Here is a 26,230-nt window from a genome sequence, read left to right as displayed (position 1 = left end):
GTAGTGTTTTGGACTATGTCCCTCCAAAATTCCTATGTTGCAGGGCTAGAGCAATAGTACACAGGTGGGGCGTTTGCCTTGCATGCACGCAGCTGACTTAGATTCAATCCCCAGCATCTCCCATAGAGACCCCGGAGCATCCCCAAGAGTGATTTCTTAGTGTAGAACCAGGAGTAATCCCTGAACATTGCCAGTGTAGCCCCATAATCAAAAACAACAAAAACAAAAAGTACATATGCTGCAATCCAACCCTCACTGTGTCTGGAAATGAGGCCTTTGGAAAGTAATATTTCAGACGAGTGCCCTTAAAAGAAAGCCAGAAGCTTGCTGCCTGCCATGAAGACAGAGCGGGAGGCAGCTCTCTCCATGCCATGAAAATGATTCTCATCTGTACCCTACCATGCTGGAATCCTCCTCTCGGACTTTCAGGCTCCAGAACTGTAAATAAATGTTTCTCTTGTTACCCATACTTTGGATGCTTTGTGTGGCAGCCTGAGCTAATTTATAAATCTGTGTATTTAGCTAATTTATGGTTCTACATACCAACCAAAGTCTTTTCTTGTTACCTGTTTACCATGTAACTTTTAGTTGCTTTTTTTCAGGTTGTGCAAACTATGTAAGAAATAAAACCTGGAAAACTTTTTGGTGATAGAGTTATATGCAGTTTTATTCTTTCTGTATTAGACTTCCTTCCACACTAGCTATTTCTGGGGGGCTCACACCCAACTGCTAGTGGTTTCTCTCTTCCATTTTCTGGTACACACGTATATCCCTCTTCTTTGTTCATTTCCTGCCAGTCTTTTCTGGCCATACCAAATCCATGGCTGCATACCTAATGCACAGAAACTACTAAGACACTAGGATTTTGGGGGCTGGAGCAATAGCACAGCGGGTAGGGCATTTGCCTTGCACACGACCAACACGGGTTCAATTCCCAGCATCCCATATGGTCCCTTGAGCACCGTCAGGGGTAATTTCTGAGTGCAGAGCCAAGAGTAACCCCTGTGCATCGCCAGGTATGACCCAAAAAAGCCAAAAAAAGACACTAGGATTTTTATGAAAGAATTATAATCTGGAGTGATAGATCAAGTGGAAAACTTATGGACTGTATCAATGAGGGTCAAAGTTAAGAATATTTTTTGGGAGGCAGTTGGACTATACCTGGTGGTGCTCAGGGCTTACTCCAGAATTCAGGGATCATTCCTGGCAGGCTCAGGTACCAGGGGTCGAATATGTGGTTCCAGGGATCGAACCCAGGATGGCAGCATGCAAGTCAAATGCCCTACCTGCTGCACTGTCATTCCAGTTAGGAATTTTTTTTTGCTTTTTGGGTCACACCCCTGCAATGCACAGGGCTTACTCTTGGCTCTACACTCAGGAATTACCCCTGGCGGTGCTCAGGAGACCATATGGGATGCTGGGAATCGAACCCGGGTCGGCCACGTGCAAGGCAAATGCCCTACCCGCTGTGCTATTGCTCCAGCCCCCCAGTTAGGAATTTAAAAAAAATTTTATTAGTGAATCAACGTGAGGTAGTTACTGACTTACAAACTTTCGTGCTTGCATTTCAGTCATACAATGATCGAGTACCCATCCCTCCACCGGTGTCCATTTTCCACCACCAATGGCCCCAGAATCCCTTCCACACCCGACCCTGTCCCCTCCACCTCACCCTGCCTTTGTGGCAGGGAATTCCCTTTTGCTCTCTCTCTCCTTTTGGGTGTTGTGGTTTGCAATACAGGTATTAAGTGGCTATCATGTTCGGTCTATAGTTACTTTCAGCCTGCATCTCCCATCTTGAGTGGGCCCTCCAAGCAGTTAGGAATTTTTTATGGGAGGAAATATGAAGATGAGATCAGTGGTAAGGAAAAAGGAGTTGGTTAGTGTTAACTTCTTAAGCTACTTTGCCTGAGTGCATAACCAGGAGCTATTAAGTCACTGATTGGTTAATGAGTTTTGTCTTTAGAAAGGATAAAAAGGGAACTGAGTGATCGTTGTCCTCTGGGTAAAATTCCATAATCTTGAACATTTTCTTAAGATTCCTGAAAATAGTTGCCTTTGGCCTAGTTTAGAGTTGAACTCTCTAATTAAACTAAACAGACAATGCAATTTATCTGTAATGGCTCTCAATCCTGGTAGTGCTCATGGGACTGTGTGGAATGCTGGGGATTGAACACAGATCAACCACATGCAAGGCAAGTATCTTACCCGCTGTACAATCTCTTTGGCCCCTATATTAAATTTTAAAAAAGCATACTAGAGCTATAACAAATGGAAATAGTAGAAGTGAGCAAAATTTCAAAGATTAAACAATGTGTTCACCAAACTCATAAGTATCTCCCTACCTGGCACATGGCCAACCCAGGCATGACTCTAAACAAAGTGCAACAGAAAACTAGCTACTTCGGTCTTCCAACTCCTAGTTTCATCTTAACTCTGGAAGATCACAGTCCAGAAGTTTTACATGCAATTATCAGGGGCAAAACATAGTGCTCACCACATTCATGCCATTTCCTAGAGCTCTTCCATTTCTGGATGCTTTTTATCTTGAACATGAAGATTTCATGTATTTTTGTCCACTTTTTACATATTTTTTTTGTTTTTTTTTTGGGTCACACCCAGCAATGCTCAGGGGTTACTCCTGGCTCTCCACTCAGGAATTACTCGTGGAGGTGGTTGGGGGAATCATATGTGATGCTGGGAATCAAACCCAGTTCAGCCACGTGCAAGGCAAATGCCCTTTCTGCTGTACTATCGTTCCAGCCCTCTTTTTAAAATTTAAGATGAAAATATTTTTCCCTATCATTTTATATTCACTAGAATTTTCCCTTATAATTTATCTTCACCAGAAGTGTAGAAATCAAATAAACATTTTGCAAGAAAATCAGTTTCTCATTTTTATTTAATCTTGGCCATCTCTCCAGCATATGATCAAACAGTTACATTCATGTTTGGCTGCAATATGGAAAAATGGCAGAAAATGGCAAATACAGTAAGACCAGCTAGAAAGCTATTTCCATAACTCAGGTCAAATAGATTATTTTATATTGGACAAAAATGATGGTATGAAAATGGAATATTCAGAATCTGGGCATATTTAGGAGGCAAAACCTATAGGTCTCGGCAGTGGATTGGGTATGAGTGTGAGGGAGAAGACAGGGTCAAAAATGATTCCATTGTATGGATTCTTTCATGATGAGCAAGGTGCGCACGCTGTCTGAAAGATTTTCTGCAATTCTTACACTCATAGGGTCTCTCTCCAGTATGAATTCTTTGATGTAGAGTAAGAGATCCACTATAGCTAAAGGCTTTGCCACAAATATTACATTCATAAGGTTTCTCTCCAGTATGAATCCTTTGGTGCTGGGTCAGGCCTGCATTTTGGCTGAATGTTTTTCTACATTCCTTACACATATAAGGTTTTTCTCCAGTATGACTTCTTTGATGTTGTGCCAATGACGAACTGTTGCTAAAGGCCTTCCCACATTCAGTACATTCATATGGTTTCTCCCCAGTATGGACCCTTTGATGTTGATCAAGGTATGCAATCTGGCTGAAGGATTTTCTGCAGATTTTACATTCATAGGGTTTCTCTCCAGTATGAACTCTCTGATGCTGAGCCAGGTGTGCATATTGACTGAAGGCTTTTCTACATTCCTTACATTTGTAAGGTCTTTCTCCAGTATGAATTCTTTGATGTACAATTAGGTATCCACGATGGCTAAAGGCTTTTCTACACACATTGCATATATAAGGCTTCTCTCCTGTATGAATTCTTTGATGCTGAGCAAGAAATGAGCCATTACTAAAGGCCTTCCCACATTCAATACATTCAAAAGGCCTCTCTCCAGTATGAACTCTCTGGTGCTGAGTCAGGTGTGCAATCTGGCTAAAGGCTTTTTTACATTCTTTACACTGATAAGGTTTTTCTCCAGTATGAACTCTCTGGTGTTGAGCCAGGTGTGCATTCTGACTGAAGGCTTTCCTACATTCCTTACATTCATAAGGTTTCTCTCCAGTATGTATTCTTTTATGTTGTGCTAGGTTTGCACTCTGGCTGAAGGTTTTGCCACATTCAACACATGTGTAGGGTTTCTCTCCAGTATGAATTCGCTGATGAAGAGTAAGAGATGAACTCTGGTTGAAGACTTTCTCACATTCATTACATTTTAAAAGTTTCTTTTCTATATAAACTTTATGTTTCATTTTAACTTTTTTTTTCTGGTAACTTCTCTTTTGTGGCTTACACTTAATTCTTTCTTTGGTGGGAAAACACTGCTTTATATCAAGTATTGCATCCTGATGAAAAGTTTGCCACGATTTAGTATATTCATTATCTTGATCTTCAGCAAGAATTTTTTTATGAGTAATGATCAACTGACTAGAATATACCTTCTGATTTTCCAGATGGTTCTCACACCTCTTCTCATTTTTATAGTCTTCTCTGAAACTGGAGCAGTCAGAGGTATAAATGAGATGGCTTCTTCCCATTCTCATTACTTTGGGTAATTCTTTATAAATGACTTGACTTGATGAAAATTCACTGTTTGTAAATGAATATTCCCAATCTAAAAGATAACATGGAAACAACTGTCTCTTGTATTTATGCACTGGAAGGGAAAACTAAAAAAAACAAAAATAAGTAAATAAAATATGTAAAAGAATTAACAATTTGGCTTGAATGATAATTAAGGGGGTAAGGTCTTGTATGCAGACAATCCTGGTTCAATCCCCAGGACTGCATATGACCCCCTGAGCACTGCTGGTATGTCCCAAAATACCTCCTCAAGAAAAGTAAACTTAAAAATATTTGGAGGGGCTGGAGAGATAGCACAGCGGGTAGGGTGTTTGCCTTGCATGTGGCCGACCGGAGTTCGATTCCCAGCATCCCATATGGTCCCCTGAGAACCACCAGGAGTAACTCCTGAGTGCAGAGCCAGGAGTAACCCCTGTGCATCGCCGGGTGTCACCCAAAAAAGCAAAAAAAAAAATTTGGGGATTTAACAGTTGTTAAAATAGTCTAAAAAGTATGAGATCATAAAGAATCGCAATAAGGGACTTAAATGGTAGGACACTTGCATTGCATGTGTGAAGTTCTGTGTAAGTTTTAACTCATGTAATATCTCTCCAGTCCCTGAAATCATTTTCTTTCCTTATATTACTTTGAACATTTAATTTATTTGACCTATTATTTGTTAGTTTACTCCCCATCCTCACTACATTGTAATATTTCGTGTGCAGGAACTTCTGTTTTTCATCCTTGTACACCCAGTGCCTAGAAAAGCTCAGGTGGATGGAAGGTACTTAGTATCTGAAAAAAATGGTGAATCAATAGTACATAAGTAATGTACTATTAATAGTACATGAGAGTCTAGTGTAGGACACACTAGTACATGGAACTCTTATTGGAATAGAGACTATATAATACATGGGATTTTTATTAGAATGGTTTGCTTAATGATGAATTCAATGAGTGGAATGGCTGAAATCAAATGAACAGTTATCACTGAATAGGAATTATAAAATCTGAAGAAAACATTTTAATTACAAGATTGTAAACTTCTGCTGTCCTACCCTAATTCAGTGCCCTTTCAAACTCTGTCTATCATTTAAATAATTATAAATCACACTCACAATGCCCATAGAATCAACATGAAGATGGAATATTTGTTTTTGATTTTGGGCCACACTGGCAGTACTCAGGGCTTATTCTTGGCTCTGTGCTCAGGGATTATTCTTGGCAGGCTCAAGAAACCATATGAGGTTCTGAGAATTGAATCCAGGTCAGCCAAGTATAAGGCAAGCACCCTATCTACTGTACTGTTGCTCCAGCACACAAGATAAAATTTTAACAATTAGTAGATAAATAATTCCTATTAAATGAGTGGTAAAGAATTCTGATCTAGTTAAACCCAGAATTAAGTTGACAAAACTGTGTCCCATACACAGAGTTTCTGATTAAGGTGTAATAAAAGATACAAGAACCTGCATTTCTGATGGGAGATGCATGCTGAAAGTAGACTATGGACCAAACATGATGGCCACTTAGTACCCGTATTGCAAAACATAACACCCAAAAGGGGAGAGAGAGTAAAAAGGAATGTGCCTGCCACAGAGGTGGGTGCTGATGGATGGGATGGGGCTGGTGAGAGGGATACTGGTAACATTGACATTGATGGTGGCGAATGGGCACTGGTAGAGGGATGGGTACTTGATCAGGGTATGTATGACAGAAACATAATCACAAAAGTTTGTATGTCTGTAACTGTATCTTATGGTGATTCACTTAAAAAAAGAATCTGCATTTCTGAATTCTTAGGATATATCACTTACCTTGTTTTGTTTTTGGGTCACACCCAACAGTGCTTTGGTGACTATGTGCCAGTGATAAATCTTGGGCCCTCCTGCATACAAAGAATGTGCTAGATCATTGAGCTATCTCTCTAGCAACTATACTATTGGTCTCAAGACCACATTTTGAGCATTTACTGTTCTACCACAATAATTAAATGTAATGCAAAAAATGCTTCTGTAAGTTCTGTAGATAAAATGGAATTCTAAAAAACATTTAAGTAATATGAAAGAAGGCAGAAAAGGGGCGAGAGCGGTAGTACAGCAGTTGGGTATTTGTCTTGCACACAGACGACCTGGGATTGATCCCTCATATCCCATATGGTCCCCTGAGTACTGCCAGGACTAATTCCTGAGTTCAGAGCCAGGAGTAACCCATGAACATTTCTGGGTGTGACCCTGAAAGCAAAATTTTAAAAAAGGGCAGAAAAGGAGGACCAAAGGAACAAAAGTAAAAGAATGCACAAACCAGAAACAAAAGGCAAACCCATTTTATTTACATAATAAAATTATATAAATAATTAAAAAGCAGATAGAATGGATAAAAATGAAGACCTTGCTTCATGGCTTGGAAGCTGGCCTCAAATGCTGGGAGAAAAGGCAGCTGGGATAGAGAAGGGACTACTAAGTGAATGATGCATGGAGGACTCACTCACGATCGGAGATGTGTGCTGAAAGTATACTCTAGACCAAACACGATGGCCACTTACTACCAAAAAGGAGAGAGAGAGTAAAAGGGAATATTCCTGCCACAGAGGAAGAGGGGGAGATGGGGTGGTGGTGGGAGGGATACTGGAAATATTGGTGGTGGGGAATGGGCACTTGATCATTGTATGACTGAAATGTAATAATGAAAGTTTGTAAATCTGTAACTGTATCTCACGGTGATTCATTAAAAATGTATATATAAAATGAAGACCTAATAATATGCTTTCTACTAAAAATATGGGTTGTAGTGATAGCACAGCGGGTAGGGCGTTTGCCTTGCACCCAGCCAACCCGAGTTTGATTCCTCTGCCTTCGATTCCTCGGCCCTTCTCAGAGAGCCCAGCAAGCTACTAAGAGTATCTCGCCTGCACATCAAAGTCTGGCAAGCTACCTGTGATGTATTCGATATGCCAAACACAGTAACAGCAAGTCTCACAATGTTACTGGGCCCACTTGAGCAAATAGATGAACAAGGAGAAGGCAGTGACAATGACTAAAAATACATTAAATATAAGGACACTCTTAAGGTAAATAATAGTGAAAAGTGTACTAAGTAAACTGCATGCCTAAGAAAGCTAGAGTGACTATATTCGTATCAGAAAGACTTCAAAACAAAGTAGTACCAAATGTAAAGGGGAGCATATAACAATGACAAAAGGGCCTCTAGATCATCAGAAAGAAATAGTATTATTCTATCCAAATTTTTCAGATAGCAGAAGAGGGCAAAAGCACTTCGAATAATTTTCATATGGTTAGCAATGATTTATATACTAAAACTAAGTAAACTTGGAGACCAATGTAGCTCATGAACACAAATGAGCATAATATAACCTTTTGGGATAGTGGTAACAACACAGTGGGTAGGGTATTTGCCTTACAGTGGCCAAGACCTGGGTTCAATCCTGGGCACCCCATATGGTCCCCTGAGGACCTTCAGGAGTGATCCCAGAGTGCAGAGTCAGGATCTGAACACAGCCAGGTGTAGCCCAAAAGCAAACAAATAAAAAACCTTTAGTAAAAGTAGTGTATCACTTGGATGAAACTAAAGGACATCATGTTAAGAGAAATGAGTCAGAAGAAGGATAATACCAGATAATTTCACTTATCTATGGAATAACAGGATAAGGGAATGCAATGTATCAAAAGGGAGATACCTAGAGTATCCTTGACACTATCTCTCCAGACCCCTTACATGCTTTTAAAAAAAGCTATCTAAGAGCTGGAGAGAGAGTGCAAGCACTTGTCTTTCACACAGCTGACCTTCAATCCCTGGCACACAATATGGTGCCCTGAGCCTGCCACAAGTGATGCCTGAGCACAGAGCCAAGAGTAATCTCTTAACATAGTCAGGTGTGCCTCCAGAACAAGATAAAACAAAAATTGTAGTTATATAAAGTAAGAAATTAAAACTGCAAACTATGATAGTCATACATGAGATAAAAACCAGCACCAGGGAAATGTCTCAAAGCACTGGAGAGTATACATTGTATGTGAGGCCAGGTTCAGTCCCCAGCAGGATATAATCCTCTAAGCATGGTTTAGGAGTGCTTAAGCACCACTGGGTTTGGCCCTAAACAGGAAGGATGGAAAGAAAGGAGGATGAGAGGGAGAGAATGAGGAAGGAAGGGAGGGAGGGAGGAAGGAAGGAAGGTATGGGATCACAAAATAAGTGAGCGTATGGTGGCAGTGGCGGCTCTCTTCTCTCTCTCTCTCTCTCAAATGAGTGTGGTGGTGGCAGTGGCAGTGTCTTTCTCTCTCTCTCTCTCCTCTCTCTCTCTCTTTCTCACTCCCTCTCAAAATAAATAAGTGAGCTTGGTGGTTGCTGCAGTACTGGTCTCTCTCTCTCTCTCTCTCCTCTCTCTCTCTCCCCTCTTTCCCTCTCCCTCTCCTGACACATGCATTTTTAAAAAATAATGTAGGAGTATTGCTATTTGTTCAGCCACTGATTAAGCTGACTGAATTGGGCATGAACTCCACATTACTTTTTTTATTTTATTGTATCACCGTGAAATAGAGTTACAAAGCTTTCATGTTTGAGATTCAGCCATACAATGATGGAACACCCATCCCTCCACCAGTACACATTTTTAATCACTAATGTCCCAAGTATCCCTCCCCCCCCCCCCCACACACACAGACACATACACATCGCAGTCCTCACCCTGCCTCTATGGCAGACAATTTCACCAATACTCTCTCTCTAATTTTGGGCATTAATCTCTCTCGAATTTTCCTACCACCATTCAAGCCTACCTGCCATGGGTAGATGCTAGATAATATATTTTTCATAGCTCATTTAGAATATCATGAGAACTCTTGTGGCCATGATTGTAAATGTAACTTTCTAGATTGTAAATGGTTGGGTTCCAGAGACATCACTGTATGGCACTAATACCTTTTGGGATTCAATTGGGAGTTTCTGAGCCAGGGCTGTTGGTGCACTAAGATGGAATCTGGAGGCAAATTTTGGGCGTGACAGACAGTCTTCTGGGTGGGTGGTGATCCAGGGAAGGGCAGCCTGGTTCCTCTGCCACCATGTGGTCTAGAGATTTAGTTCTGAACCCACATACCTGGACCTTGCTTGTGGAAACTCCCGGAAGACACCATAGCGCCAGAGATCTCTCAGGGCCCCATACCAAGCCAATATCACTGGAGCATCCCAGATGGAGCAGGTACAGTCTCCCCGCCTACTCCATATGGAATCCCAGTGACTATGAGCTGCTTCCCCACCCCAGCCTGCAGCCGCCAACAGGCTGCCAGGCTGGTTGCTGATTAGTTGATCAGTTGCATTTATTCCATTCTCCCCGTGTGCCTGTTCCAGTCTCACTAAGCACCACATTCCAATCTCACACTATCACTCATTCCCATCTCCTCCTGCTCCCCATTCTAGTCTCTCCATGCTCCATCTCGCTGCCTTTGTCTTGTACCCAATCTCCAAGCATTCCAGGTAGCAACTCCATCCAGGTGAGGCAACACAATCAAAGTGTGAAAGCCCTTCCTTCCTGGGGAAGATCTTCTAAGAAAGACAAAGATCTCTAGCAGCCAGGAGATCTGCGCAAGGGCAAAATACCACCTGGGGTGTATTTCTCATTTCCTTAGTCCAACAACCATTTTAGATTTACTTACTTCTAAATAATCTTTCTGGCCATTTTGTATGGACTCAGTAAGAGATACATTAAGCTTGTAGGGTGGCTTTCCTAGGGACATCTCGCTATAGATCTGAGACTACAGTGCTCAGGCCAGATTAGTCTTTCCTAACCCTGTTAGCACTGTTAGCACTGTCCGCCTGTTGTTCATTGATTCGCTCAAGCGGGCATCAGTAATGTCTCCACTTGTTACTGTTCTTTGGCATATTGAATATGCAACAGGGAGTTTGCCAGGCTTTGCCGTGCAGGTGAGATACTCTCGGTAGCTTGCAGGGCTATCCAAGAGGGGCAGAATCCAGTTGTCGTCAGGACCCTGCTTTTGGGGTGTTAGGAACTAAGAACAACTGAGGCTTAAGTCGAGAAAAAGAGATGCCTAGGAGTGAATATAGCATTAACTGTCTTCCTGTGTTTATCCAAAAAGGACATTGTTCTAAAGTAACTATGCAAATGACATAGGGAGAAGAGAAAAGCAATACTTCACTTACAAATCCAAATCCAAAGTCCTTAGAAGGATCGACCTCACAAGTCTACAGAGTCTGATTCAGGGATAAAGGTGACTGACTGGTTGGGGAAGCAGAGCACAAAAAAGAGGTTACAGATAAACCCAGACGAATAGGAGTGCCTCGGGGGCACTGTAATGGGTGTAACCCAATAAACCTAAGCTCTATGAGACCAAGGAGAAACAACGTACCAATGTTATTAAGAAGGAAGGAAGGAAGGAAGTTAGGAAGGAAGGAAGAAAGGAAGGAAGGAAGGAGGGAGGGAGGGAGGGAGGGAGGAAGGAGATTCCTTTGCTCACATTCATGGAAATCAATCTGACAATCTTAAAAAAAAAAGCATGACTATGTAGAAAAATGAAAGTGTAACTCAAGACAGAAATTTCAGAGAGATTGATAAAGTTACTAAGAATCCAATTCCTCACCAGGTAGGGTTTCCTTTACTTTTTAAATCAGTGATCTTATTCCTGGACACTATCATCATCTCTAATTCAGAGTTTTTCTCCCTTCAAATTGTCACATATTTACAATAGTGCATTGTGCATTCCTTTCCTTAGAAATCTCCCTCTCTTGGGGCCTAAGAGATAGTACAGCAGGTAAAATGCTTGTCCTGTACACAACTGACCAGGGTTCAATTTCCCAGCATCCCACACAGTCCCCCAAGCACCACCAGTTGTGATTCCTGACAGCAGAGCCAGGAGTAATCCCTGAGCATTGCCAGGTATGACAACCTCCCCCCCCCCCCCCCCCCCCCCGCCGCACACACACACACACACAAAGGCATTATCACTAGAGAGATAGTACAGCAGGTAAAACTCTTGCCTTGCATGCTGGCAACCCAGGTTTGATCCCCAGTATCCCATATGATTCCCCTGAGACTGTTAGGAGTGATTCCTGAGTGCAGAGCCAGAAGTATTCCTGAGCACTGCTGGTGTGGCCCAATAACTTAAAAAAAAATAGAACAAAACATTATCTCTGGATTCCTTTAAATATTCAATGTAACAACATGTGCAAAAGTAAAGAAACACTTTGAATATCTGGACTGAGGCTATACAAAGAGGTTATCAGAGAAGATAGTGACATGTGAGAGAATATAAATTATGAGAATAAGTTAGGGAGCTCATAGTATCAATATCTCAGTGTTTCTTCCCAGGCTTAAGCCTTTAAGCTATGTCCATTATGAAACATCCATTATGAGCAAGAACCATTTAAAAACAGTGAAGTTTTCCTTAAAATTGCTTCTATCTCCCTAGTTTTCTTTCACTTACCAGTATATGTACCTCTTGCATTCTCCTTCACCATCCAAGGCTCTTTTCCTTGCTCCAATAATGAGATCACATCTGGTTTAGAAATGGAAACTCCTGCTTACAAGAAGTAAAAGGGGAATTAGCCAGGTCGAGAAATCAGATCAAGGGAGCTGGAGAGATAGTACAGTGGGTAGGGTGTCTGCCTTGCATATGGCCTATTTGGATTCAATCAGATCAAGTACCTTGTTATCAGAAAGATAGAATGTTGTAGGAGGGAGTTAAGAAAAATGTGAAGAATTCTGAAGAATAAGCTAATAAAGCTGCCAGTTCTACAAAATCCAGCCTATTTGTGGGAGCAGAGGCTAGAATTTACTGAAGTATATCAGAGGCTTTCCAAAACTTAAATTGGAGACCAGCCCTGAGTACAGATTCTGAATTATGAGGATACATCCTTACCCAGCGATACCAAGCTCCTGTAGTTCTCCAGCATTACCTTCTTGTATAGCTGTCTCTGAACAGGAGTCAGCCACTCCCATTCCTCCTGGGAGAAATCTACAGCCACATCCCTGAATGTCACCAAGTCCTAAAATGATATAAACACATTCTTGCTCAAGTATTCTTACCTTCACAGGGCTTACTTTGCAGAATTAAACTACTTTTGGAGAGAAAAACTACATGTAGTGAAATTTTCTGGCAGTATCTTAAGTTCAAAGCAACACATTAATTGTTAGATTACTTCACTGTGCTGTTTGATATTATCTCCAAAAATGTACAGTGTCAGAAACTCTACTGATGAAGAGAAGATTTACAACACAAGAATTGGGCAATAACTACACTGTAAACAAATATGTGTAAAATTATAAATATTCACACTAAATGTTAGACTGTTTCTTGGTATGGAAAATTAGGACAGAATGAAACAGTAAAGTTTCAAGGAAGTAAGATAGGGCAGAAAGATATATCTAACAGTTCTTGATAAGCCCACTAAGTTTCAAAAATAGTTGGTACCTTATCATGCTAGGAGACAGAACAAAAGATTCATATACTTCTAACTCATATTGAGTTATGTTTTTTGGCCAAACCCAGCAATGTTCAGGGGTTACACCTGGCTCTGCACTCAATAATGCTTAGGGGACCATCTGGGATGCCAGGGATCAAATCCAGATTGGCTATGTACAAGGCAAGTACATTACCCACTTATATTCTCTCTGACCCCAAATTATGGTTCCTAATGATAACATGAAACAAGACCTAGTTTACTTCCTAAAATGTCATAATAGTTAGGTACTCAGCCTGACAGGATAAAACCTGCTGAAGTCCTATCAGGATTTGCTGTCACTGTCACTGTCCTCCTGTTGTTCCTCGATTTGCTCGAGCGGGCCCAGTAACGTCTCCATTGTGACACTTGTTACTGTGTTTGGCATATTGAATACATCACGGGGAGCTTGCCAGGCTTTGCCGTGTGGGCAAGATACTCTCGGTAGCTTGCCGGGCTCTGTATGGTTTGGTAAATGCTTTTTGGGTTTGACACATCACAGGACGAAACCTACTCTTTTCAGGCCACATCTGGCAGAGCTTAGGAATCACTCCTTGGTGAGGCTCAGGGAACCAGATGGGGTGCCGGGGATGGAACCTTTGTTAGGCATGTGCAAGGCAAGCACTTTTTTGCCATACTATATATTGCTTCTCAAAGTTTACTCTTAAAGTGGGTTGATATATATGTGGCACTAAATGGCACATACCCGAAGAGCTACTCAAATGTTTCACAAGATCTAGAAACAGTAAAACTTCAATGAGTACAGGGACCAGAGAGAAAGTACAGTGGGTAGGGCATCTGTCTTCTTGCATGTGGCCAACTGGATTTGATACCCATCATCTTATATGGTTCCCTGAGTACTGCCAGGAATAATTTCTGAACAAAGAGCCAGGAGTAACCCCTATGTATTGCTGGGTATGGCCATAAAACAAAATAAACAAAAAAATTTTTAAGTACATATTTGTCCAAATGTTTCCTTAAGGCCACATATTAAAAGGTAAAGGTAAAGGCCCTCCCGTTGATCATCGATTTGCTCGAGCGGGCCCAGTAACGTCTCCATTGGAGACTTTGCTGTTACTGTGTTTGGCATATCGAATACGTCACGGGGAGCTTGCCAGGCTCTGCCGTGCAGGCGAGATACTCTCGGTAGCTTGCTGGGCTCTCCGAGAGGGGCGGAGGAATCGAACTCGGGTCGGCCATGTTGGCTGCATGCAAGGCAAATGCCCTACCGCTGTGCTATCGCTCCAGCCCAAGGCCACATATTAATCCAAATATTTTCTTAAGGCCACAGAAACAGTACAGCAGGTAAGGCAACCTGGGTTCAATCCTTGGCACCTCATATGGTCTCCTGAGCCCCACTAGGAGTGATCTCTGAGCACAGAGATAGGAGAATAAGCCCTGAGAACCAACAAGTATGGCTCAATAACAAAAACAAAACCCCAAAATACTTCCTTAATCAGATGTTTATCATTATTTATGCATATTAACTTATAGATTCACTTGTTAGATAATACTACTTGGCATATATATATATATATATGGATATATATATCCATATATATATATGCCATGTCTTATTTCCTAACCAATTTGCTTATTTTTTTTAAGTGAATCTTAATCTTTTCACTAGAATGCTACAAATATTTATTTTTTCTTTTTTGGGGGAGTGGGGATTTGGGCCATACCCACAGTGCTCAGGATTTATTCCTGGCTCTGTGCTTAGGAATCATTCCTGGTCAGGCGGGGGAGGGGTGCATAAGCTTTTCCACATTAGAACACATATCTTGCACTATAAAACCAGGCATTTTAGGGAAGAGAGAAGAGATGCTTCCTTACCACAGACATGGCTTTAAGGATTTAAGATCACTCTCTTCCTTTGGGCTTGTGTCTGGGAGAAGGGCAAGGTCCACAGAAAGAGCTAGAGAGAAAGAAATCACAGATGCCAGTTTCACCCTGAAACTCCCAGTAAAACCAGCCTAGAAGCCAAATCTTTCCATTTTTGCCATAGACCAGAGATGTCACTGAATTATTTTGTTTTTGAGACATACCTAGTGGTGCTCAGGAATCACTCCTGGTGGTCTCAGGGGACCATGTGGGGTACTGGGATAGAACCTGGGTTGGCCTTGTGCAAGGCAAGAGATCTACTTGCTGTACTTGCTCCAGCCCCCAGAGGTGTCACTGAATTGGTCGTTTCTATTAAGTTTATGATTCTTTTTTCCATGTGTTTTATATATCAAGAATGCAATATAAGCTTTCTGCATCTAAGTCACCTTCTCATTTACAAATAATTATAGCATTTATCCTTAAAATGTCACTATCAAGTAAGGATCCTTTCCCCTCTTTAACACATGAAGATTCCCCTCTTTAACACATGAAGATTACTCAAGCTTTTACAGTAACAAATGAGTCGAACTAAAATCCTGGTCTAGCTTTTTGCTCTTTTCACAAGATGACAATGTTGAAAACAAACAAACAAAAAACCCCATCCCTTCTACAAAAGTGAGAGATAAGTCTACAACAAATGCTGCATCAAAACCATGTTTACAAGAGTTGGCTTCAAAAGGGCTCCTGTGGTCTGGAGTCAAGGGTAACTTGCTTCTGCTCCTGCTATGAAAATTGCACCTTAATTGTTGTATAACATTGGTTTATCCTTGCTCCTCCTGAGGGAAGCTTAGATTTACTGAGCTACTCCCACAACAGTGCCCCTGAGGCACTCCCAATTTCTGTCACTGTCCTCCCGCTGTTCATCGATTTGCTCTAGCGGGTCCAGTAACATCTTCATCGTGAGACTTGTTACTGTGTTTGGCATATTGAATACATCACGGGTAGCTTGCCAGGCTTTGCCGTGCGGGCGAGATACTTTTGGTAGCTTGCCAGGCTCTCCGAAAGGGGCAGAGGAATCGAACCCAGGTTGACCAGGCTGGCTGCATGGAAGGCAAATGCCCTACTGCTGTGCTATATCCTATATTGCTTTTCTCTTCCTTTCTGTCCTTTGCATGGTTTATTTAGCAATGTCCTTTTTGTAAAGACACAGGAAGACAGTTGATGCTATGCTTTTGTAACATGGGAGTTAACTGACTCTAAATAATATTTACTCCTGGGCATCCATATTTACTTGACTTAAACCCCAGTTGCCTTTACTTCCTAACACTCTCAAAAGGCGGGTCCCTGTTGAAGGGACTGGATGGACCCAGGGCAAGCTGTATACAACTCTGGCACCGAAAGGGGACAGGCTAAGTGCCATAAGTATAATAAGTTAAGAGCATGGTCATGACATAAATTCTGTCATGACCCAACAAGAAGTAATTGAATAATGACCCTGCTGGGGTTAGGAAAAACTAACCTGGCCTGAGGACTGTGATCTGGGATATATAGTGAGATGTCCCCAAGAAGAGCCAACTTTTAATCTTAATATATCTCTTACTGTGTTCATACAGAATGACTGGAAACATTATAAGAACTAAGTTTACTATGATTGTTTAAACGGATTACTAGCTGAGGAAAGGAGAAAGCAATACACCCTGGATGGAATCCCGCCCTTGAGCTAGGATTTCCTGGTAATCTAGAATGCTGAACCCTTAGATGAGATCCTGTCCTTGAGTTATTAACCTCCTAGAACTTCCCCTGCAGGCGTGGCTTTACCTCTGTTGTTATCACAATGTTCAACCCCACCTATGTGTACTCCCACCCTTCATGATTTCTATATAAATATGCTGTAAGGGGAAAAGGGGGACTAGGATGATGGAACTATGATGACTACCACCAAAACTATGACTCCGATTGTGCTGTAAAGGAGAGATTGAACTACGACTGAGCTTGTCCTTCCTCTCATCTCTGACCTTTCCTCCCCGTCGTCATCTTCCCAATAGCCCGCCAGTACCCGGGGTCCCCAGCACGGCATAGTCCCGCCTACTGACCCCATCATAGCCTCTCTCCCCACTGGCCACTTGGTCACGCTCATGACATGCCAACTTCAGATTGTCACATCACGCTGTCACACATGGCCACTTATCTCTAACACAGGTCTCGCCCTGTCACACGTATTTACACTCGCCCCTCCCCACACACCGTGTCCCACACGCAGAGCCACACGCGCTCACACGGACTCACACAGGGTGTCCCGCGCTCGCGGCCCCGCGCTCACAAGCCAGTTCTTCACCGCCTGCTCTCGCGGACGAGTTTCCCGGCGCGGCCGCCCGAGGAGCCGGCGGCGAGCGCCCCCCGCGGGCCGGGCGGAGAGTCGACGTTGGCTGCCGTCTGCGCTCTGAGGGGCCCTGGGCTCGAGGCGCGGGGGCCGCTGGGAAGTGGAGTCCTGGGCCGCCCGCAGCGCGGAGAGTCCTGGGCACTGTCGCTACAGGCCCGCTGGGGATGCAGCCTCTTCCCCGCCGGGCGCGCCGTCCGCACCCGCACGTCGCCGCCCTTAGCCCACCCCGTCCTTCGGGCGACGCGCCCCACGGCTCCAGGCCACACTGCGCAGGCGCCGGGCGCGGCTCTAGTACGCAGGCGTGGCGGCCGAGCCGCCCCGGACCGCGCTGGGAAACTGACCTGGCGGGTTTGGCTTGTGGTTGGAGAACCCCGGAGCATCAGGTAGGTGCAGAACACAACACTTTTCTCCTTCCTTTGTTTTTGCATCTCCTCTCCTGTCACAGACGTTCTTGAGCACCCACGGTGTGGTAGGACACCGTTGTGAGCTCTGGGGACACATTGTGAGCTGCCCAGACCTTCCCAGTGTAGACTCTCTAGTGGGAAAGATTTCACGGTGGGCGTCGGGGAGGACACTCATGTGCGCGGGAAAGTGAAGCAGAGCTCCTGCGCCTGATCCTCTTGTCCATAGACTTTAGACTCTTGAAAATATTCTCTAACTCCCACTCGTGTCTCCAAAATTTACTTACACATCTCGTATTTACCATTAAAACCACCCATGAGGGGCTGGAGCGATAGCGCAGCAGGTAGGGCGTTTGCCTTGCACGCGGCTGACCTGTGTTTGATTCCCAGCATCCCATAGGGTCCCCCAAGAACCGCCAGGAGTAATGAAACCTTTGAAGGTATTTACAGAGTTAATTGAAGTTTTATTTCTACACTGTTTGGAACACTTTTTTTTTAATTTTTAAAAAATTTTTGGATCACACCCGGCGATGCACAGGGCTTACTCCTGGCTCTGCACTCAGGAATTACTCCTGGTGGTGCTCAGGAGACCATATGGGATGCTGGGAATTGAACCCTGGTTGGCAGAGTGCAAGGCAAACACCCTACCCGCTGTGCCATTGCTCTAGCCCCTGGAACATTGTTTATAGTAACAAAATGTCAATTGTAAATTTGTTACAATTGAGAGACATAGCAGTGAGTCCTGGAAGATACCACAGTCACCAGAGATCTTTCCAGCCCCATTCCGAATCCGTTTCACCCAGGCACCTCAGATAGAGCAGGTGTGCTTGGTGTGCTCTCCCCACCCACTTCATATGGAATCCAGAGATCAGGAGCTCCCAGAAGCAAGGCCCAGGTATGTGGGTTCCAGGACTGAGACTCCAGGCCACACGGGCTGTGGTAGAAGAGTCAGGCTGTTCCTCCTGGGCTCCCTGCCTGCCCGCTTGGCATGCTGGCTGTCAGGCCCACAGTCTGCCTCTGGGCGCCCTTCTTAGTGCACCAACAGCTCTGATCCAGGGACTCCCAAGTGAATCCCAAAATGGATTCGCACTACAGAGATGTCTCTGGATCCCAACCTTTTACAGTCTTAGAGTTCCAGAAGCTCACTGGCAGCTTTTGATATTCATAATATTCAAAGTGAGCAATAGAAAATAAATCATCTAGTGTCTGCCCCTGACAGGCAGGCTTGAATGGTGGTGGGAAAATTCAAGCAAACTATAATGCTCAAAAGTAGTGAGAGTATTGGGGAAGTGGTCTGCCATAGAGGTAGGGTGAGGACTGTGATAGGGAGGGGGACATTGGTGGTGGAAAGTGTGCACTGGTGAAGGGATGGGTGTTAGATCATTGTATGGCTGAGGCTCACACATGAAAGCTTTGTAACTATCTCATGGTGATTCAATTAAAAATTATAAAAAATGGTTATAATTAAATAGCAGTAAGTTCAATTTATACTGTAGCACTGTCCTCCCGTTGTTCATCAATTTGCTTGAGTGGTCCCAGTAACGTCTCCATTGTGAGACTTGTTACTGTGTTTGGCACATCAAATATGTCACAGGTAGCTTGCCAGGCTTTGCCATGCGGGCGAGATACTCTTGGTAGCTTGCCGGGCTCTCTGAGAGGGGCGGAGGAATCGAACTTGGGTCCACCGTGTACAAGGCAAATGCCCTACCCACTGTGCTATCGCTCCAGCCCCAATTTATTATATAACTTGTAAATAGTAATGGTGGTGAGATTCCTGACGTTTTTTGTTTGTTTGTTCATTAGTTTTGTGGGCCACTCCTGGTTCTGTACTCACGAGTTACTCCTGGTGGTGCTGGGGGACCATATGGAATATCGGGGAACTAAGCCTGGGTCGGCCATATGCAAGGCAAACGCCTTACCCGCTGTATTATCACTCCGGCCCCCTAAGAATCCAAATTTTAATGTAACTTGCCATCCTTATTAACATAAGCTCCCCTCTATACTAATTACTGAATTTTCTGTTTTCTTCTATGGATCCGACATTGACGAACCTATACTACATATTTACGGGAGAACGGGAGCTATATACCCTCAGCTTTTTTCTCTTTCAGAGCATCATTAGCTGCCCTTGCTTGTTCCCATTGGAGCTTCAGTCTCAACTTGTCGTTTCTTTTTTGCTTTGCTTTTGGGCTTAACACGCGGTACTCTTTCCTGCCCTGACTCACCATGTCTACGCGGGAGGCAGTATTAGTGTTCTTTCATTGGGTCACGGCCCATATTTTAATCATTTCCAAAGAACTTGGGTGTGAACGAATCTCTGAGCGGCGGTTTCAGGAAGAGGAGCCACAGCTCTGATTCCCTGCAAAACCCGACCAGACTCCCGGGCGGCGGCGGCCGTGTGCAGCACCTCGGACAGGGACGGAGCCAGCTCGGGAGCTGAGCGACGCTCTCACCCCGCCCCGGCCCGGCCCGGCCCGCCCCGGCCCCGCCCCGGCCCCACCCCGGCCCCGCCCCCTGGAGCCCGCCTCCGTTGGCACGGACGGGTCGACCCTTCGCTACCGCTACCGGAGGGCTCGCGGACTCCGGAGGACATGGCGCCACACGCCGGCCCGTCATCGCCGAGCCCCCCACGGCATTCAGCTCCGGCCAGCCTCTAGGTATCAAGAAGCAGCGTTTACCCGTCCCCACAGCCTCGCGACACCGGCCCGTCCGCCCATTCCCCAGCGGCCAGACAGCCCCCGACACATCAGGCCCCCAAGCTTTAGGCTGCAGCAACATTTCCCAGAAGCGACTGCGCCGCCGAGGAGGCCGAGGAGCCGCGCACCCTGGCCGCGGGGTGGCGCATCCGGGCAGCGTCACGACCAGAGGAGGAGGCGGGGGCGGGCGCCGGGGTCTGTGTGGGAGCGCACGTCGCCAGGCAGAAACCTGGATTGCGCGCGCGGCGGCAGCGTCTCTGTGCGTCTCTGGCTCGGGACCCAGCGGAGTGACAGGGCAAATGACTGGGTGGCTTTCAGCCAGTAACCCCCTTCAATGGAGGTGCTGCCTGCCCCCGTCCACGCCCTCATCCCTGTTCTGGGGGAACACGCCGGTGTTTTCATAACTCGTTCCTCTGCGTGCTTTTTAAAGTTTGTTTTCTTCCTCTGGCCGAAGTTCTGTTTCATGAAATTCTCTGAGTTGCTAAGTTCCAAAAGCTATGGAGTCTCCCTCCCCCGTTTACAAAGAGACTTGACCTTGGGAACTTCTTAGATGCCCTCTGGAGTGTCTGTTCACCAATGGGGAATGGTAGATAAGGATCTGTCGTGACCCACTCAGTGAGAGTGTCCTGCGATTGCAGATGGAACTGAGACAGCCTGGTGCAATGCCTATACCTTGGTACTAAGGAACATTCGGGAACATCGATTATTGTTTCACTTACACATCAGAGTTTTGCTGTTTAGTTTTTTTCACCACACTCGGCAGTGTTCAGGGCTTTCTTTTGGCTCTATGCTCAGGGATCACTCCTGGCAGAGCTGCCAGGACCCGGAGCTAGGGATCAATTCTATCTCAAACGTGTGCAAGACAAGTAAGTGCCCTAGCCGCTGTCCTATCCACCCCCTCATCAATGTATGTTTTAAAGCGCCAGGTACTGCTCTAAGTGCCTTCATAAAGCTTAATGATTAACTCAAGAAATGATGTTACAATACTTGTATGTTTGTGGCGTTCTTTTGGCTCAGGAGATTTGGGGGGCCATACCCAGAGGTGTTCAGGGCCCATTCTTGGTGGGACTGAGGGGACCCTGTGGGATTGAACCCCGGTCAGCTGCAGTTCAAGGCCATCCCCTTAACCTGGGCACATCTCTTCCCTGTGACCTGTGATGTTTCACAGAGGATCTCTTGTAGCTCACTTTTATTGTAATTAATGTTGTCTTACATGTTCTTTGATGTTGCACCTCCATCAAAGAGGATTACTGGCCTGAGAGAGCCATCTGGTCACTTGCCCTGTCACTCTATCATTTCTGGAGTCACTTCCTGCGCCTCAGTACCTGACTGTGCTGATGGAGCTCAGGGCCTCCTCTGATCTGCACCCCCTCCAATTATGTACTCTTTGTTGGCTCAGGATGGCAGGACCTGGGCGGGGTGCAAGAAGCATTACATCATGGCCTAGGGAAGTGTCGGGGTCCTGGCCAGTTGACCCTGGCAACCTGGAGTATGAACCCCCGAAGTATGAACCCCTGAAGTTGCTGAACTTACTCCCTATAGGAGAGGGAGTGGGTAGGGGAGAAGCCTCTGCTGGCCTTCTGCTCACCACAGGATTCCTGCTGTCTGCCTCCCCCCACCCCCCAGTGAGAAACCAGCTGAGAAAGAACAGAGCAAAGTGGGGCAGTCTGGTGGTCAAACAGTTCTCCGTTTATTGGCCCCTACCCAAGGGTTCTTATATGTACACTCAGGGGAGGGGTGGCAATCCCACACTCAGCACAGTTCCCTAGTATGTTGATAGAGCAGAAATCCATTGTCCTGTATAAAACCAGTGCATCCCTAAAGGGAACCAAAGTTCAGTGAAATCAGATGTGTCCTTACGAGAGGTCACTTGTGAAAGCCGGGGAGCTGGTATTGGTCTGTTTGATCTGCTTGGACAGGGTATTGATCTTTGAGTACATAATAGGGGCATGGGAAGGAATCCACGAGAACTGAAATATCAGAGGGAGGTTCAGCTGGAGACTGGACAGAACATTGGACTTCAGTCACTGTGTTATCTTCAGCTCAGGAACTAGATAAGTGTGGAGCTGGGTGTCGTGTGATAACCACTCTGAGAGGTGAATGGTTCTGGATTGGGGGAGCCAAGAGGGACTTGCTCCAGCCTCTGCATCAGCAAAGAGGAGAATGTGCACATCCTTTTTTCACTAGATAGAAAACTGCAGCTAAAAAGAATTCAGAATTTTTCACACTAGGAAAAATATCTGTTATGATGAGTTTGTGTGTTAAAACAATTTTGACTTAAATGAAAATGCTGTTTTTCTATGACAGAGTTTTTTCCCCCTGGTGCTGGGAATTGAACCCAGGACTGTATCTGTCTAAGGGAGGTGCTGTCCTGCTGAACTCCTTGGCCAGCCCTAGGAAATACTCTCTAAATATGCGGGGGTATGGTGCCGCCAGCAGGTCATTCTGTACCTGTGAGGCGAGTGCATCAGCAGCCTGATGGTGCCTTCAGACTTCCAGATACCCCCAAATTGTTGCTGTGCCTTTGGCCAGACCCCAAAAACTTGGGGCAAAGTTTACCAAGAAAGTAAACGACCAAAAGTGAGGTATGTGGGAAACACACCCACAAACCACCTCTGGCTCAGTTATATAATTAGAGGCATGGCCTCTCTGGCTCCTGATTGAACTGCTTAGTGGCCATGATTCCAGATACTCAGAAACAAATCTCAAAACCCAGGGGCTTTTGGCAGAAATGCGTCCGGTCCCTGCAGTAGGTTAACAGTGCTGGACCATCCCAGGTGGGAATAGGTTTCGTGCTTGGCTTGTTCCCCCTGGCGGCCCAGTGGCTGCCATCCTCCAGAGGCCACTGAACAGTCAGGTTTGGGCCCGCAGTGATGAGACATTTTGGTCCTCACGGGATGGGAGCAGAGCCGGTCCTGTCCTCCCCACCCCAACGAGACCCCAAGTCATCGCCCATGAATGGCCTCTCTGGCTCCTGATAAAACTGCTTAACGGCCATGATTTCAGAGACTCAGAAACAGATCTCGAAACCCAGTGGCCTTTGGAAGAAATGCATCCAGACCCCATAGTAGGTTACTGTCACCGGGCCACCCCAGGGGGGAAAAGGGTATTGTCACTCCGTCGGCTCCCCCTTGGCGGCTCAGTGGCTGTCATCCTCCAGAGGCCATTGGACAGTCAGGCTTGGGCCCGCAGTGACGAAGCTTTTTGGGCCTCATGGGATGGGGATGGAGCTGGTCCTGTCCTCCCGATCCCAACGAGACCCCAAGTCATCGCCCACGAATGGCCTCTCTGGCTCCTGATCAAGCTGCTTAACGGCTATGATCCCAGAGACTCAGAAACAAATCTCGAAACCCAGCGGCTTTTGGCAGAAATGCATCCAGACCCCATAGTAGGCTACTGTCGCCGGGCCACCCCAGGGGGGAAAGGGTATTGTCACTCCGCCTCCTCCCCCTTGGCAGCTCGGTGGCCGTCATCCTCCAGAGGCCATTGGGCAGTCAGGCTTGGGCGTGCAGTGACGAAACATGTTGGGCCTCATGGGATGGGGGTGGAGCCGGTCCTGTCCTTCCCACCCCAACGAGACCCCAAGTCATCGCCCATGAACGGCCTCTCTGGCTCCTCATCAAGCTGCTTAATGGCCATGATCCCAGAGACTCAGGAGCAAATCTCAAAACCCAGCAGGTTTTGGCAGAAATCCCTCCAGATTTAAGTGTTAAAATTTCGGAATTTCAAAATTGCGCGGCCACGACTGCAGCCACATGACATCATATGTTATTCATAGCCAGCAATAGAAAACAAATTGTCTACTGTTGCCTTTTCAGCAGATCTGAGTGTTGGGGTAAAATCTCAAATAATAATGGTGGGTCTGGTGTCAGAAAATTGAATGTGATCTGGGGCTGGAGAGATAGCACAGTGGGTAGGGCGTTTGCCTTGCACGCGGCCAACCTGGGTTCGATTCCCAGAATCCCATATGGTCCCTTGAGCACCGCCAGAAGTAACTCCTGAGTGCAGAACCACGAGTAACCCCTGTGCATTGCCAGCTGTGACCCAAAAAGCAAAAAAAAATAAATAAAAAAAAAGAATATTGAATGTGATCAAAGTAGAGAGAGAGTAATGTGGAAATCATCTGCCCCACAGATAGGAGGAGTGTGTGGGATGGGGGTATACTGGGGTTTTGGGGGTGGAGAATGGGCACTGGTGAAGGTACAGGTGTTTCATGGTATGATCGAGACTTAGACCCAAAATATTTGTAACTGCTCTCACGGTGATTCAATAAATAAATTATTAAAAAGGAAAAAAAATGCTTAGTATGGGACCAGAAAGATTGTACAGTGGGTAAGACGCTTGCCTTGCACGTGGCCAACCTGGGTTTAAATTTAATCATACTGTATGGCACCCATATGATCCACTGAGCACCACCAGTGATGATTCCTTAGTTCAGAGTCAGGAGTAACCCCCGAACATCACCAGGGGTGGCCCCCAAACAAAATAGAACAAAAATGCTTGGGACAAATCCAATCAGAAACTGTATCCTTTGGGCCTGAGAGTGTGTCAAGCAGTGTCCTTGCTGCAGCAGACCCTGGCCTGCTCCCTGCCTTTATTCAGTTCTCAGCAATTCTGGGCACATCCTTGGTCCCTGAGCACTGCAGGAGTGGCCAGGACTTGGAGCAACACATTCTCAGGCCTCCACCTGACGCATTCACCCATGAATCACTGATAGGAGTCTCTGGTCAGAGCGCCATTTGGGAGACCCCCACCACCCAGAAAATAAAGAATATTGTTGTGTTTTTTGAGTAACATCTGTAGTACAATGGTATACACGAAAATGAGGCCCCAGGTTTAATCCCTGGCATCAAAGAATAAAAATCTTTAGCTGTTGCTCCATGATGCTGGGCAGGGCTGGCAAGGCTTTCAGTGGTCAGGGTCAGAAATGTGTGCCTAGCCCATCCTAGGATCCGAGTCCTCACCCCAGCCCCCTGCAGCCCTCTAACCACCAGGGCTGCCTTCTCCACTGCTGAGCACCTCGCTGTATCACCAGCCCAAACATTGGGAGGGTCTGGATACCCTGAGCCCCCAAACCTTCACACAGCCTCATCTTTCTATTTTCTTCTAGATGCCAAAGATGGGAGGAAATGCGCTTTCTTCCATGTCATTCAGGAGAAAACTTCCATTAGTGGGATTTTCTTCTCCACAGGGACATTCTAGAACATCTTACACCTACTGTTTTCTTCAACCCCTGTAACCCTCTCTGGTTACCTCTCGTCACCTCTGTTGTCAGCTCTAGCTTTCATGGTCACCAGAGCTTCACATTCTGTAGATCTCCCCTGACCCCCTCAGACCTTTGTCCCTGTCCTGTAACCTGCCTGTTCTCCCAAGGCTCCGAGCTGCTTGGATGTGGCTCTGGTCTTCTCCCAGGATGAGTGGCAGCAGCTGGAACCCACCCAGAGGTTCCTGTACCGAGATGTCATGCAGGAGACCTCCAGCCACTTTGTCTGCCTTGATGAGGCCCCGAGCTGTGGCTGCCTCTTCGCCTGTTCTACAGCCTTCCCTGCTGGCTCTGGGATCCCCGCCTCCATAACTGGGTATCACGTTCTCCCTCCTAGGGCTCGCTGCTTCCAAACCAGATGTGATCTCCTTCCTGGAGCAAGGGAAAGTGCCCTGGCTGGTGGGGATGGCAGCAGGTGGCCTGTGCCCAGGTGAGAGGGTGTGTGTGTGTTTGTGTGTTGGGGAAACCCCTGCTAGTTGGCATGGAAGGAGGAGGCTCCTCTCCTCAGGAAATCTTCCCTCCATGACGCCAGGTATGGCACTTGGTCCCCGACTGCATCTTCCTTGGCCCCATAGCAGTGCTAGATGAAAGTAGCTTCATCCCGCAATGTTTCTGTTCTCTCGCTGTCCAACCCAGTCCCTGCGGATGGATTCTGTGCCTCCCAGTGTGGTGCTGCTTCTC

General features: G+C 45.7%; 1 protein-coding gene across 1 annotated transcript; it reads right to left on the bottom strand.

The window, feature by feature from the left end:
• Positions 1 to 2,902: 2,902 nt before the first annotated feature.
• LOC130044332 (zinc finger protein 583-like) lies at positions 2,903 to 15,068 on the bottom strand. Its single transcript, XM_056137034.1, has 4 exons — positions 14,822 to 15,068; positions 12,406 to 12,532; positions 11,971 to 12,063; positions 2,903 to 4,568 (listed from the first exon to the last, which is right to left on the bottom strand). Exons 1-4 carry the CDS (start codon positions 14,828 to 14,830, stop codon positions 3,112 to 3,114), a joined length of 1,686 nt encoding a protein of 561 aa, XP_055993009.1. The 5' UTR covers positions 14,831 to 15,068; the 3' UTR covers positions 2,903 to 3,111.
• Between the last annotated feature and the right edge of the window lie 11,162 nt (positions 15,069 to 26,230).

The sequence above is a fragment of the Sorex fumeus genome, unplaced genomic scaffold (assembly GCF_029834395.1).
Source record: "Sorex fumeus unplaced genomic scaffold, SorFum_2.1 ptg000122l, whole genome shotgun sequence".
NCBI lineage: Eukaryota > Metazoa > Chordata > Mammalia > Eulipotyphla > Soricidae > Sorex > Sorex fumeus.
Note: the sequence above shows the minus strand (reverse complement) of the source record. Positions and strands in the feature narration are given on the sequence as shown.

Excerpts from the sequence above, each read along its gene's own strand:
- LOC130044332 (XM_056137034.1), bottom strand. Across the intron at positions 12,064-12,405 it reads CAGGAGCTTGGTATCGCTGG|GAGTTTCCATTTCTAAACCA; the intron begins GTAAGGATGTAT and ends TCTTGTAAGCAG. Across the intron at positions 4,569-11,970 it reads TGCAAGAGGTACATATACTG|ATTGGGAATATTCATTTACA; the intron begins GTAAGTGAAAGA and ends GTTATCTTTTAG.